Source organism: Cyprinus carpio, chromosome B24 (genome assembly GCF_018340385.1).
Source record: "Cyprinus carpio isolate SPL01 chromosome B24, ASM1834038v1, whole genome shotgun sequence".
In the NCBI taxonomy this organism is placed as follows: Eukaryota; Metazoa; Chordata; class Actinopteri; order Cypriniformes; family Cyprinidae; genus Cyprinus; species Cyprinus carpio.
This window is the reverse complement of record NC_056620.1, coordinates 20,353,057-20,368,336: the sequence shown is the minus strand read 5'-3', so window position 1 is coordinate 20,368,336 and position 15,280 is coordinate 20,353,057. Positions and strand designations below refer to the sequence as shown.

Here is a 15,280-nt window from a genome sequence, read left to right as displayed (position 1 = left end):
TATATATATGTAAAAAATATCAAACATTAATTTAAAAATAATAACAATTATTATTAATACAATTATTAATTTATTATTAATATTTGTATAAAAATAAAAAATACATTATATCACGCACACACATAAGTTAAAACGTACTAATAATTAAACATAAATTTTAATATTAAAAAAAAAAATCATTATTTTACAGTTATATATAAATAGCAATTTATAATGTTATATATAATATTAGAACTATAACAATACATATACATTTATATACACACACACACACACACACACACAAATTAAACTACACACACACACACACACACACACACGTTAAAACATAATAATAATTAAACTTTAAAAAGCAATAAGGATTTTCTACTTTATAGGTAAACAGTGAAATTATATTTCTATCTATCCTCTAGTCCAGTAGGTGTCGTTTAATCATACAATAACACAGCAGATTCGCCGAAGAAGACTCAGTACCGGAAGTGAGGCTATACTTTGGTCCACACAGCGGAAAACAGCTGTTGTTTAGAAACAGGAAAACATAGGTAAGTTCGGCACTGTACTTTATCACTGCCGTTTTTTTACACTTGTCATAATAGTTATATGTTAGTCTTATTTACTTGTTCATAATAAATAATCGACAGTAGAGAAAATCGTTGGGTTTATAAGGAGACAGCTAACGGAGTTAGCCAGCTCTGCTAACTTTCTTCTCGACGTCAGACTGATGAGACACTTACACAGAAATATCATTTATTTAATGCTTTTTATCTACTGTTCAAATCATCATAGCATGTTATTATACACTGAAGATGAGAATAAATGACTCGTGTTTACTTCATACTTCATATATAAGAAGCAGAGACTCTGATCTGAGCTGTTGACATGTCGATGTGTGTTAAAAATTAAGATTATATGATTTATGTTGCGTTCATTTAATACACGACGGATATAGATGATAGTGTTGTTGTTATTACAGATTGTAGGAGCGTTTATTGTAAGTTAAATGTCAGTAAATTGCCTCAGCTGTCACTTAAGAAATCCGTTATGATGGATGACAGCTGCTCATCTTCTGTATTCAGTATTTCTGTTGATCTGATTCTTGTTTCCTTCTGCAATTTTTTTTATATTTAATTTTAGTATTTACTGGTACTTAAATAGAGTTTACACGAAGCAAACACAAACATATATTAATTTATTTAAAAGCAGAAATTATTGGTTTTGTGCTTGCGTGTAACTTGCTTTGTCATTTCTCTCTAGGATGCCTGGGCAGAAAAGAAAGATGCCTTCTTCTGAACCTGACGTAAAGAAAACAAAGATAGATCAAAGTCTCGTGGAGTCAGATAAAGCTCAGATGCCCAAGAAGTCTTTGAGAGGGAGACCTCCGAAAAACAAAGCGTTGGAAACTCCGTCGTCTAAGCAGAAACATAAAGTACAGCTGAGGGAAGAAAACGGAAAACCCGTTCGACGGTCGTCTCGCTTGAAAGCGCCACAAAAGAAAGGCACGAGAGGAAGACGGCGGAAAGATGAGGGGAAGCCGAAAGCCTCTGGAGATAAAAAATCTCAGAATATGTCTGTGTTGAAGAAAGGAAACAAGAAATATGTATCAAGAGTGAAGAAAGAAAAGCCATCCGTCTCCGAAACGATTAAAACAGTCGCAACCTTGTTTCCTGTGCAAATAGAGCACAATTACGGACGATTGCTTGACCTTCAAAGTGAGGAGATCACGTTACCCAAACCTGACAAAATCCCCGTGGCCAATATAAGCGATCTGCAGTCGCTTCACGAACCGCGAGTGAGCAAAGTCGAAGAGCATAAGGAGCTTCCGACAGAGAAAATCACAGTGAGTGTGGATGTGATGAGCAAATCTCCTCCACCTCTAGAGGCGCTTTTCAAAGTCATCCAAGAGACCAGCATCTCGAAACACTCCTTCGCCGGTAAAGACATTTCCGACATGGATGAGTTAGAAGTCGTGAACACGTGTTCCCTCCAGGAGAGCGTACAAAGTACAGACATGGCGAAAGTGTTTCTCCCGGATTCAGAAGCGTTTCTGGATGATGATATTGAGATTGAACATTGCGTGGTGGAGATCGAAACCTATGAGGATTTGGAGGAGGAGGACATGGTGAAAAAACAAACAGGTGAAGCTGTGACGTGTAAGGAGGTCACTTCTTCGCCCTCTTTGCCCCAGGAAAGTGCGACGGACTCCTCGCAAGGGGTTCCTAAAAAGCAGGCCATGAATCCGCAGGCTCGGACGAAGGCACGTCTGGCGGCTTTAGCTGAAGAAAGGGCGGCTGCTGCTAAGAAACCCCCACCTCGACAGCTCAACCTTCTTGCTCTCTGTGAAGAAATCGCAGATGATATTGCATCCGATGCTCCTGGGACTTCTGATGCGCAAAATATTGAGCAACAACAGGAGGCGAGTGAATCTACGGAGGTTTGCGAAACCGAAAAAGAGGCGTCTGAAAACGCCGCACCCACCGAAACTTCTAGTGTTGAGACTGACGAGCCCAGATCTGAGGATGGTACGCCTAAGAAACGTTTTTTCCTCAGCCAGGTGTCTTTGCCGCTCAAGACCCAGGAGAAGAAGAAACTCTCCCGCTTTCAGAGGCTCAGGCAGGTGGAGCTTCAGCGGGATAAGTTGACTTGGACCCGTGTTAAGAAGCTGAAGTTGGATCAGGCGAGTCAGGCTGGTTCTTCCAAGGAGACCGACGCTCCATCGGTCTCGCCCAGTCCGGCCACCACCCCTGCACAGGTTCCCGTGCCAGAAAGCGTGCCCAAAGTGTGCTCCAATGAACCCAGGAGGGCCCTTCCGGCTCAGGCGCCACCCATGCCTAATGGAATCACCAGCCCCAAACCCAAACCAGAGGTGGAGTATAAACCCTACACTCCCAGACGCAAGTATTCACCTGATGACTTTGAGCTCGAAGGTCTTGAAGAGGAGACGAGCAAACCAGCAGCACCCAAAAATGAGGTCAAACATTCATGCAGACACACATCCACCACCGTTCAAGAGTTTGAAAAAAATTTAAAACACAATTCCAAAAACTATTTTAATTTGTTGTTATAAATTATACTGTCAATATTTATATAATTATTAAGTATTAAGTCATGGGGATGTTTGGGGGGAAGTCGTGGCCTAGTGGTTAGAGAGTTTGACTCCTAACCCTAAGGTTGTGGGTTCGAGTCTCGGGCCGGCAATACCACGACTGAGGTGCTCTTGAGCAAGGCACTGAACCCCCAACTGCTCCCCGGGCACATAAATGATGCCCACTGCGCCGGGTGTGTGTTCACGGTGTGTGTGTGCACTTCGGATGGGTTAAATGCAGAGCATGAATTCTGAGTATGGGTCACCATACTTGGCTGTATGTCACATCACTTTCATGTTTTTTTAAAAAAATGTGTATTATAATGCACTATGTATCAATTATGATGCATTAAAAATAATTTTAAAATTCCTTACATTACACAAAATGTTCAAGGGTTTAGGGTCAATAAGGTTTTTTGAAAGAAATTCATATTTTTATTTAACTAGGATGCATTAAATTGATCAGAAGTGACAGTAAAGACACTTCTAACTTTACAAAAGATGTTTTTCAAATAATGCTGTTTTTTTTTTACTTTATATTCATCAAAGGATCCTGAAAAAAATGTATATCTGTTTACAAAATGTAATAAATTTCGATTTTTTTTTTTACATATTAAGCAGCACAACTGTTTTCAACATTGATAATAACAAAAATGTTTCTTGAGCAGCAAATCATCATATTAGAATGATTTCTGAAGGATCATGAGACACTGAAGACTGGAGTAATGATGCTGAAAATTCAGCTTTACCATCACAGGAATAAATTACATAAAAAAAAAATCAAACTGTGATTTTAAATTATAATAATATTTCGCAATATTTACTGTATTTTGATCAAATAAATGCAGCCTTGGTGAACATAAGAGACTTCTTTAAAAAAACGAATTTATAATAATCATACACAACTCCAAACTTTTGAATGGTAGAGTCATTTGTGAAATAGGGATTACAACAGAGCCTCATCACTGAATATTAAACTTCAGCAAATAATAATATGCTCAGCATCATTTATGACTTGATACCTTAATGCTACCTCAAATTCTACAGGTTGTTGAGGAAGGATGTACGCTTCCTTTTCGTTAGCTGTCAGACTTACAATTTACAGTCTAAAATATATTCTACACATTATTTGAATTAAATATATATTCTATTTATGAAATGTCTTCATGCTTACACTCTAAACAACCGCTACAACTGATCACAAAATGTGTCATTCTCCCAGGTCAAACCAGAGCAGTCCTCTTCATCAGCTAAAGTGCAGCCCAAACCAGCAGTGGAGAGAAAGCCATGCGTCCCCACTACTGCAGGTACACATTGAATTATTTCATTTGTTTTTGAGTTGAACACAAAAGCCTGACTTTTCTCAGTCTTGCAATGCTATGTTCATAATCGGCACTTGTGGATCTTATCACACCCAGTTAATGAATTGTTAAAGTGTTAAACGCATGCTAAATGAATGAGCTTTGGCAGTATGTGTAATAATACAATTTTTTTTTATTTAAAAAATGATTTTAACTACCTTGTGGTGTATGTGTTCACAGATAATAAGCTGAAACCCTCTCCCCAGCAAGAACCTGACCAAAAGACGCAAACAGAAAACAGCAACCGGTAATTTAAAGGCCTTTCATTAAAGATTTGAAAAGTAAAAACTTCATGTTGAAGTGTAATTTCTTGTCATGAATGTCATTAGGGTCTATTCTATTTTCTGGTTTATTAGTTATTCTATAAATAATCTGTTTAACTTTCTGTTATCATTTCAGGGAAAATTCTAGTGTTGAACCTGGAGCAGAACAGAAGAAAGAGGACAAAACCAGTCCCAAACCTGTCAGTACAGCAGCACAGTCTAGCGATGTAAGTCCGTTATATTCTAACAACCTTAGGTTCATTTATCCCCATCCCCATTTGGATCATAATTAATCATAATTTCCATAATTTCTTTCCATTCCTTTTTTTTATTTTAGACCTAGATACAAATACTTGTTTTGGAATGAACAGTTAAACCAAGAAAAGAAGGCATTAGTATTTGGTGAAGGCTGTTTTTGTGCTTTACAGGAAGCTGGTCAGAAGGCGTTTGGTGCCGTCACGTGTAACGTGTGTGGGATGCTGTACTCTCCCACCAGCCCAGAGGACGAATCCCAACACCTCCTCTTCCACAACCAGTTCATCAGCGCTGTCAGATATGTGGTGAGTCGAGAGACAAACTGTTGCGTCCTATCCAGATACTTATTATTACGTTATTCAAAGTTATGCACCATAACATAAAGATGTTGTTTCAGTCAGATCTGTCAGCAGTAAGCACAGCTTTGAGTGGTTTTGTTTCTTTAATGTATTCTTATAAGATCAGTGTTTAAAAAAGTTAATACGTATTAACTATCAATGTAGAATAAAAAAAAAAAAGATTAAAAAGCTAATTAACTAATTCATTACAAATTTTTCAGTAATTAATCGTGATTAATTATGCCTAACATTAGAATTAGTAATAATAAATATATTTTTACAGTGACTTGAAATTGATGTAGAAACATTCGGTGTATTATAAGTACTTATTCAGTGGAATTTTGCCATTCATTTCGTAAATATAGCCATTCAACATTACAGTAAAGTTGAAAAATATTCAAACTTGTCTTCACATAAACATATGGTGGTGTGTGTTGCATATAGTGTAATATTTGAGAGACACAGTTATGTGTTGTTTAATTTTCATTTTAGGATGGGGTTACAGTCTCAAAATAACTATATACCCATGTCTCAAAATCATTATTGTAATATCTGTTCCAGGGCTGGAAGAAGGAGAGAATCTTGGGAGAGTATCCTGATGGCAAGATTATTCTTGTTCTCCCTGATGACCCTAAGTACGCACTTAAAAAGGTACTTGTCTCTTCCTCTTATCCTTCCATTCACTAGCCCTCAAACTGTCTATTTCAAGATTTCTAATAGCTTTCCTGATACATATGATTCCTGTTTATAATATTTGTCTGGTTTGATTTGGTTGAGGAGATCAGAGAAATGGTGGACAATGACTTGGGCTTCCAGCAAGTGGAGACCAAAGTCCCATCACAGACCAAAACCTTCCTCTTCATTTCAAATGATAAGAAAGTCGCAGGCTGCCTTATCGCCGAGCACATTCAAGAGGTCAGCTGAGCATAAAGGTGTTTAATAACATGTTTATAGGTGTATATCTTTATCATTAAATTCATGCATAATTTTTAGAAACCAATAAGAGTGCAGTACTCTAAGCTCATTTAATATATTTTACATTATTTAAACCCATTTATCAGAATTGCACTGGTTTACAATTAGTGGAGAAAATGTGAAAAACATGCATATTCCATAACGGCCTTTTAAATGTCATTGTAAGATGCTACGTCTTTATGTAGTGTTCATCTTAGTCTGTTCTACATCTGATGGTCTTGTTTGGCTGCTGTGTGCAGGGATACAGGGTTATAGAGGAGTCCGTGCCGGAGGGTTCAGAAGGAGAGAAGGTCATGTACGAGCGTCAGAGGGCCTGGTGCTGCTCTACCGTACCTGAGCCGGCGCTCTGTGGCATCAGTCGCATCTGGGTGTTCAGCATGATGAGACGGAGAGGCATCGCCTCACGCATGATAGAGTGCCTCAGGTGAAGGGTTGAACATTTTTTATGAGCAAGTCCAGTCAACTTTATTTATATAGCGCTTTATACCATACTGATTGTGTCAAAGCAGCTTTACAATGTCAACAGGAAAATAGTTTGTCAATAAAGAGTAATTATAACCACAGATGTAATGTGTTATAATTGGTGCTTTCAAACGATTAATCACATCCAAAATAAAAGTTTTTGTTTACATAATATATGTGTGTGTACTGTGTATATTTATTATGTGTGTATATATAATAAATACCCACACATGCATGTATATATTTCATAAAAATATATTGTTTATATATTGAATATATTTATATATAAATTATATGAATATAAATATATTTTCAAAATATTTACTGTATGTGTGTGTGTTTATATATAAATAATAAATATACACAGTACACACACATATATTATGTAAACAAAAACTTTTATTATGGATGTGATTAATCGTGATTCTTCGTTTGACAGCACTAGTTATAATATGTAAATATTGGAAGTTATAATGTATTAAAACACAACAACTACTTGTAATGTTTTAATACAGTTATTTATAAAAATAATTATATTAAAATAAATTTGGGGAGTAGTCTTTTTTTTTTAAGAAAATAATTTTATTCAGTAAGGATGTATTAGAAGTGACAGCAAAGACGTGTATAATGTTAGACAATTGTATTTTAAATAAATGCTGTTCTTTTGAACTTTCTATTCAACAAAAATGTTCTAAAAAAATGTATCACTTTCCACAAAATATTAAGACAAGTGTTTTCAGCATTGATAATAATAATAATAATAATAAACATTTATTGAGCACCAAATTAGCATATTAGAAGGAAAATTCAGCTTTGCCATCACAAGAATAAATTCAGTTTAAAAATTTATTAAAATAGAAATATTTTAAATTGTCATGTTTCACATTGTTCCTGTTTATTTCTGTATTTTTAATGTTTTTCTTTTGTTATTGTGAGTGTAAGAGATTTAAAAAAAAAAAACTTTTAAAAATCTTCAGATCTACAAATCTTTCTACAGTTTTAAAGTGTTAAACAGTCTTTACAGTTAAGACTTAAATGTTTATTCGTCTTTTTCTCCAGGAATAATTTCATCTATGGGTCTCATCTAAGTAAAGACGAAATCGCCTTCTCCGATCCCACGCCTGATGGCAAACTCTTCGCAACACATTACTGTGGAACCTCTCAGTTTTTGGTCTACAACTTTGTAAGCGGCAATCGCTCAACCTGACAGGATGTGGACATAGAGCTCAGTTTTAAAATAGACATTTGAGAAGAGGACTGGACTTAGAAGACTTTATTTCACTATACCAAACAGTGCAAAAATGAAGTAATAGAACACAAACCGACCTTAGGATGTTTTCAAGGCTCTTTTTCTTCAGAGTCTTGGTTTGAATTGGTAAACATTGGTACATGTAGGATGCAAAGTTAGACACTGATATCTAACCCTCACGGCCAGTTTGACGTATTTTAATAAGCCTGCAGAGAAGCTCATGCCTGATGCATTGTTCAGTGAAAGACATCTAAACTGTTCTCTCAGGTTTAGGTTGCAGCCCATATTTAGTGGAAGCCATGTAGTCCAGTGCACAATTGCAAAATCAGTGTAAGTACTTCTTCCTAGAACACATAGGAAGACGTGTGAACTTTTCTACTGTGAGCAATGCCTCAGTCTTGAGGCAACGACTTTTGAATCTCAGGTTGAAAAACATCATATGAATTTGTCATCGAAATCTCCCTTTAACCCCTACATCATGTCAGCTTTTTTCAAAGAGAGAGTATTTTCCTCATTCAGATTGTTCCATGTGCGTTTTAAAGAGGTTTACATGCATGGCACTGACATCGAAAGACGGCAGATGATTTCAAAGAAGTCGCTGGTTTTGCACAAGACTGTGCAGAATGAATATGATTCATTTGTTTTTAAAACACAAGTGTAATAATTCAGAATGTTTGCCCGCTCATAGTATTCCATCTCATTTTAATATTTTTAGAATGATTTTATGTATGTATATGTATTTTGATTGAATTATATTAATTTACTCATAGAAATGACTACAGATGGATCTTTCGTTATCTTCACTAGCAGGACAAAGGGTTAAAATCACTCCAGCCAAAACTTGGAGATGCTCTTTTGTAAAATAATAAAGTTTAGTTCTCTGAAGCTAAAGATGATAGAAGCCTGATGATTAGGTTGATTTTATATATTAGGGATTAAAGTAATTTATAAATTGGGATGTTTGATCATTCTTTACAAACAGTGAAAAAGAACGGCTTAGATTTGTTACTCAATTATACACTTTTAACCTCATAGCAGAAAACAACTGAAAAGTCAGTGGAAAAGAGATTGAACGTATTTTAATTTCTATATACATTTTATTTTATCACTTTTTGAATTTAAAAAGTGGAATTATGTATCTACATGTTGTTTTAATTTTTTGTCCTTTCTTCGGAGCTCGAACTTTTATTTTGATAGGAACTCTTATTATGCAATATCATACTTCCGGTAGGCGTTAATGACGCGATCACACATGTCTGTCTCCACGCGTTGTTGTGGGCAAGAAAAAAAGTATTTTACGTTAAAAAGGCGTTAGTCTTTTTCTAACATATACCGTATAACAGAATTATTAACATAATTACATATTAATGCGGGAGAGCGCGTCATCTGTCTCCTAAAGCCGGTGTAACTGTAAGGACACGTGTTTATAGTCATCATGGGGGATCAAGTTGAGTTGGTCGCTGGCTGTTATGAGCAGATAGTGTTCGGATATCGAGTGTGCCCTGGTGACGAGGTAATTATCATTTTTCAAAACTTTTTGCTATTCGAATTTTCGAATATTCTAATTTTGCTAATCGATAGAATCTTAACGTTTCTTTGTTTTCATAGTGAATATTAAATGCAGTTGTGTCTGTTGGTTTGTTTCAGTCTGCATTTGCACTATAATTTTGATATTGGTCCTGTCATAAGTTTACAAACAGGGCTATTATTGTTATAATAACTTACTCTAATAACAATTTAGACTTTACTTTAAATATAATCTTAATTAAAAAGATTTTCGTGTCTATTTTAGGAGTGGACAATTGAGCCCAACTTCACCCATCACGCGCACACAGCATCACTGACTTCAGTTTCATCCAGTGATCAGTTCATCGCCACTGGAAGCAAAGATGAAACCATTCAGCTCTATGACATGAGCAAGAAAACTGAACATGGGGCTTTGTTGCATCATGATGGTGAGGACGTTGTGCATTATTTTATTTTGGTTTCTGATTTGTCTTTCTTCAACGATTCTGCCTCACTCACATTTCAGTTTCATGTATTGTTAGATACCATGTTATAAAGCATGTAATTTCTGGGCAGGTACTATCTCGTGTCTGGAGTTCTACGGCACGTCCCATTTACTCAGCGGAGGACAAGACGGGCTCATCTGTGTGTGGAGCACCAAAAAATGGGAATGTTTAAAATCCATCAAAGCTCATAAGTAAGTTACCTGAAACAATCCAATACCTTTTGATATAATTAGTGGTTTTATTTAGTGAGGATGTATTAAATTGATCAGAAGTGATGGTAAAGACATTTATAATTACACAAGAATGCTAATTTTTTGGACATTTTATTCATGAGAGAATCTTGAAACAATATATCACGGTTTTTAACATTGATAATAACAATACATTTTTCTTGAGCAGCATATTAGAATGATTTCTGAAGGATCATGTGACACTGAAGACTGGAGTAATGATGCTGGAAATTCTGCTTTGATCACAGAAATAAATTACTTATAAAAATATATATTCGAATACAAAACTATACTGTAATTTTATAATAAATGCAGCAAAAATGTTATGAAATCATAGCGACCACATGTTTATTAGTTTGGGTTTTATTTGTTTAGGGGTCATGTTAATTCACTGTCCGTACACCCTTCTGGAAAACTCGCGCTCTCTGTCGGAACAGACAAAACTCTGCGGCAAGTACACAGATGTTTTCATGTTAATATGAATATCAAAAATTCTGGACAGCTTGTTTAGCTGTGAATGTGTTTGAATTAATTTTAGTGTTTTGATCTGTAATAGTTTGTTCAACAAAAACAATAGTTTTGATGACAAAATTGAACTGCTCTTATTGCAGAACATGGAATCTTATTGAAGGACGTTCGGCTTTCATCAAGAATATCAAACAGAGTAAGTGAGATTATAATACAAAATACTTTCTGATTTTGCATTTTGTTTTGTTTTTCTAGAATTATTGTATAATATTGAGAAAGTTGAATCAAAGCTCGACTAAAACTATCTGTTTTTTTCTTGCATATAAGATGAGCAGTGTGTAATAATGTTTTGTAGATGCAGAGATCGTCTTGTGGTCACCGGACGGAGATCAGTATGCAGTGGTTGTGAACGATCAAGTGGATATTTACGTTCTGAAATCTGCCACAATTATTGGAACCATTGCGTTTACAAAAAGGATTTCATGTGTGAAGTTTCTGAAGGTGAACAAGTGATGCAAGAGAACGGATGATAAACATCTATTCAATCAGTACAAGTTTAGTTTGCAACTGAAATTTTGCTTTCCTGCTTCGTCAAATCTAACATGATTCATTTTATTTAAAAGTGAAGAAGTCTTATTCCAGTATCTTTTCTCTGTGTCTCCTCAAAACACACTCTTGGCTGTGGGAGGAGATGATGAGAGCGTGCGTATCTATGACGTGACCTCACAGAAGTGTGTCTGTGAGTTTAAAGCACATGAGAACAGGTATGACCACAACTTTTGAACTTTTCTTTAAGGGTGCATTTCAGTCCCAGTGAATCGGCCGTTTCTAGAAAATCAGTCTAGTGCACTGAAATTCTCAGAATGCATCGTAAAATGAGTGTTTTCTGCTGTATTTGTTATTGCTGTGCTCATTTTGTGTTTTTTTTTCCCCAGAGTAAAAGCCATTGATAGCTTCATGAAGGATGATGTTTGTGTCCTTGTTACGGCATCAAACGATGGATTCATTAAGTTGTGGAAGCTCAATCTTGAGGTATTGTGTATCTTCCTTGCTTGTAAATATAACACGGACACAAGTGGGGTTTTTTAGCTGTGAGCTGAGTTATTATATACATAAAAAATAACTTTGGCTTGATGGTTTCATTGTGATTGATCAGTATTGCATGTGTATACAGAACCTGGAGACTCCTTCCCTGCTTGGCCAGGTGAACACCACTGCCAGACTCACCTGTCTCTCCATTTGGAAACATGGTGAAGTGAAGGAAACGATTGCAGATCAATCTGCCCAGCCTGAAACTTCTAAAGGTGCGGTTACGTTTATCAGGGTTTCTGTGAATTTTCACAGGTGAAATCCAGTTGTTTCAATAGGAATCCATTCTAGTAGGAATTTCAAGAAGATTTTGCAACGGGTTCAAGTTGGTCACAAAGCTGCTTTGTTTGAAAGTGACTTCTGTGTGAGCTTGACAATAGACTATAGCAGTGTGGTCTCAAACTCAATTCCTGAAGGGCCACAGCTCTCTCCAGATAACACCTGTTGGAAGTCTAGTGATCCTGAAGACCTGGATTAGCTGGATCATGTGTGTTTAATTAGTGTTGGAGAAAAACTGTGCAGAGCTGTGGCCCTCCAGGAACTGAGTTTGAGACCACTGGACTATATACCTATGGCTGAAATTTCATTAATGTGATCTCACCTTAAAGGGATACTCCACACAAAAATGAAAAGTCACTTACCATCAATTTTTTCCAAAACTGAATGAGTTTCTTCTGTTGAACACAAAAGAAGATATTTTGAAGAATGCGGGAACCAAACTGGTAGCCATTGACTCTCATAGTATTATTTTCCATTCTATGGAAGTCAATGGCTACCAGCAGCTGTCTGGTTACCAACATTCTTCAAAACATTATCTTTTGTGATCAGCAGAAGAAAGAAACTTTTACAGGTTTGGAACACACTGAGGGGGGAGTAAATGATGACTTCTAAATGAGTTTTGATTTTTGGGTGAACTAGCCTTTTAACTATCCCATAATTACATGTTAAAGTGTTGAAATAGTTTCAAGACACCAAGTTGTAGAGGGAAAAACTTATTAATATCTATATATGTTCTCAAAACAGCTGTTGCGGAGCCCTCGAAGCCAGCCAAAGGTAAAAGAGTGAGGCTACCAGGAGAAGAGGTGATTCTAGAAGAAAGCAGCTCTACAAAACAAGGAAAAAAGAAGAAAAAATAAAAAGTGCAATAAACGGTTTTATTGAAATTGTTGGTGGTTTTCTATTATTTACATTTCCTGTCTTTCCTGTCACATAGCTGAGTGATTTGCAGTGCATTTATTGATGTCAACACCTTTTGAATTCAAGCAAAATGAATGGAAAAAAAAATACTCAATTTTTGTATTCGTTTTAGTGCTGTCAAAGAGATTAATCCTGTCCAAAATAAAAGTTTATTTACATAATATACCTGTGTGCAGTGTATATTTATTTGTATATAAATACACATACGTTTATATTTAGGAAATATTTACATGCATAAATATACATTTATATTTATATTATAATTTTAAATATATATTACATATATTTCTTAAATATATACATGTATGGGTGTATGTTTATATACAGTACACACACGTATATTATGTAAAACTTTTATTTTGAGTGCGTTTAATCGATTTGACAGCAACAATTTGTTTATTTGTCTAAAAAAATAAAAATCTCACCTGCACAGGTGGGACTTTTCTTTTGAAAATCCCTTGTGGAGTGTTTCAGGAAGTTAAAAAGTGATAATTTGGCTTTTAGCAACCAGCAGGTACTTTTGTTTTATCAACGTTTAGTTAAACGTGCAGACATGGCTGTGGACTGGTTTGGTTATGGTTACGCGGCTCTAATAACGATAGGAGGTTTTGTTGGTTACGCTAAAGCAGGTAAGATCTCATTCATGAGACAAACTACTGTGTTTAGTATTCTGGTTTAGTTTTGGAGTAGCTAGTATATGTAAAACGCGTTTAAAATATTTCCATATGAATTCAAATGAATGAAAATATCATTTTTACGCAAATTTTAATCGTGTAGATGTAGCCGAGCTTATATCTGAAATGTGTTTAGTTTTTGTCAACGGCAAGAACTCACTGTGAAACTGTAATGCACTCAGTAACAGTGTATGCTGATACTGTTTGTTAACGCACCTTTATCTGAACTTTACCGGAACTTCCTAATATGGTCAGATGTCTCATGTTCACGCTTCCTGCTGCAGGTAGTTTTATCTCTCTGGTTGCTGGGCTGATGTTTGGCATTGCAGCATTTGTTGGTGCTTATCAGATGTCAAAGAATGACAAAGATATCTGGGTTTCACTGGGTAAGTCACTATAAGTTTCTGTTTCTAAAAGTAAAAAAAAAAAAAAAATATATATATATATATATATATATATATATATATATATATATATATATATATTATATAATATATATAAAATTGAATAAAGCTCATATATGACATTAATGGGATTTGTTTTTATATTTGTAGGCACCTCTGGATCACTGACCGCTCTAATGGGAGTGAGATTTTTGAGTTCTTGGAAGATCATGCCAGCTGGACTCATGGCAGGGGCGAGGCAGGAATATTTTATTTTAGCTATTGGTTATTTATTTATTATATATGAATTTTTATTTATTCCAATTTTTTTTATTATTCCAAAAGACTTCCTAGATGTCCATAATGTTCACATATAGGCAAAAAAAAAAAAAAAAGTTATCTAGGTGTAATTGACATTAACATGGACAGATGCTTTATTTTTTTTTATTGTTGAATTATGTTTTGTTCTTTCTCTCTCTTGCAGTTTGTTGATGTTCTTGAGAATTGGTGTGAAAGTGCTACAGAATTCACAAAAGAAGAAAAGATGACAGCATTCAGAAACTGTACTTGTAGATCCTGAGGAGATACTGAAATAGTTTTATTAGAAATTTTACACGAGATGTATGAAAATTACAATAAAATTCAATTTGGGGTCATATGGAAGTTCCTTCATAACTGAAGATGAACAAATGAAAGCATATAAATTATAATGTATTGCCTTTTTTGAGTTTCAAATGTGTTCATTTGTGTGCATTTACTCATTAAAGATCATGTTCACATTCTCCTCCATCTTGGGTAATTCATAATTCCTCAAAATGATTTAAACCAGATCTAAACCTTTCTTATCTAAACGTTTTATAACCAAAGACATCATTAATAAACCATATTCTGAGACTGAGGTGTATTTAATTCGACCTATAGAGGGCCCCAAAATCTTTTAATAAAACCAGTATTTTCAGACCGCACAAATGGCTGTTTTTTTTAAAGCATATAAAGATGTATCATATTTGGTCAGTTCTGATTAAAACATATTTTCTGCGAACAAATCACAAGAGTGTAACCACCGTCAAAACTGTCATAATTGTAAAAAAAAAAAAAAAAAAAAAGATTTTTCGAAGATGTAAATAAAACAGAGATGATTTAAGTACGTTTTACAAGAAAATATTATTTAAATCACATTTAATTACTTGCCGTTTCTTTGTCATTATCTGTGAAATTCACTTGCCGTTTTCTGAGCAACAA

General features: G+C 35.2%; 3 protein-coding genes across 3 annotated transcripts; all 3 read left to right on the top strand.

Moving 5' to 3' along the window:
• The first annotated feature begins 422 nt into the window (after positions 1–422).
• Positions 423–9,307, top strand: esco1 (establishment of sister chromatid cohesion N-acetyltransferase 1). The gene is made up of 10 exons (XM_042752097.1): positions 423–542; positions 1,255–2,968; positions 4,305–4,389; positions 4,624–4,690; positions 4,843–4,933; positions 5,135–5,266; positions 5,861–5,950; positions 6,071–6,214; positions 6,514–6,698; positions 7,796–9,307. Exons 2-10 carry the CDS (start codon positions 1,256–1,258, stop codon positions 7,941–7,943), a joined length of 2,655 nt encoding a protein of 884 aa, XP_042608031.1. The 5' UTR covers positions 423–542; position 1,255; the 3' UTR covers positions 7,944–9,307.
• On the top strand, positions 9,205–13,144 carry pak1ip1 (PAK1 interacting protein 1). The gene is made up of 10 exons (XM_042752114.1): positions 9,205–9,498; positions 9,778–9,940; positions 10,068–10,188; positions 10,603–10,677; positions 10,839–10,891; positions 11,051–11,196; positions 11,362–11,459; positions 11,631–11,727; positions 11,870–11,999; positions 12,808–13,144. Exons 1-10 carry the CDS (start codon positions 9,421–9,423, stop codon positions 12,918–12,920), a joined length of 1,074 nt encoding a protein of 357 aa, XP_042608048.1. The 5' UTR covers positions 9,205–9,420; the 3' UTR covers positions 12,921–13,144.
• Positions 13,145–13,443: 299 nt separating this feature from the next.
• tmem14cb (transmembrane protein 14Cb) lies at positions 13,444–14,932 on the top strand. The gene is made up of 4 exons (XM_042752116.1): positions 13,444–13,610; positions 13,940–14,041; positions 14,210–14,297; positions 14,523–14,932. The coding sequence occupies exons 1-4, from the start codon at positions 13,535–13,537 to the stop codon at positions 14,584–14,586; spliced, it is 330 nt and encodes a 109-aa protein (XP_042608050.1). The 5' UTR covers positions 13,444–13,534; the 3' UTR covers positions 14,587–14,932.
• The last annotated feature ends 348 nt before the right edge of the window (positions 14,933–15,280 follow it).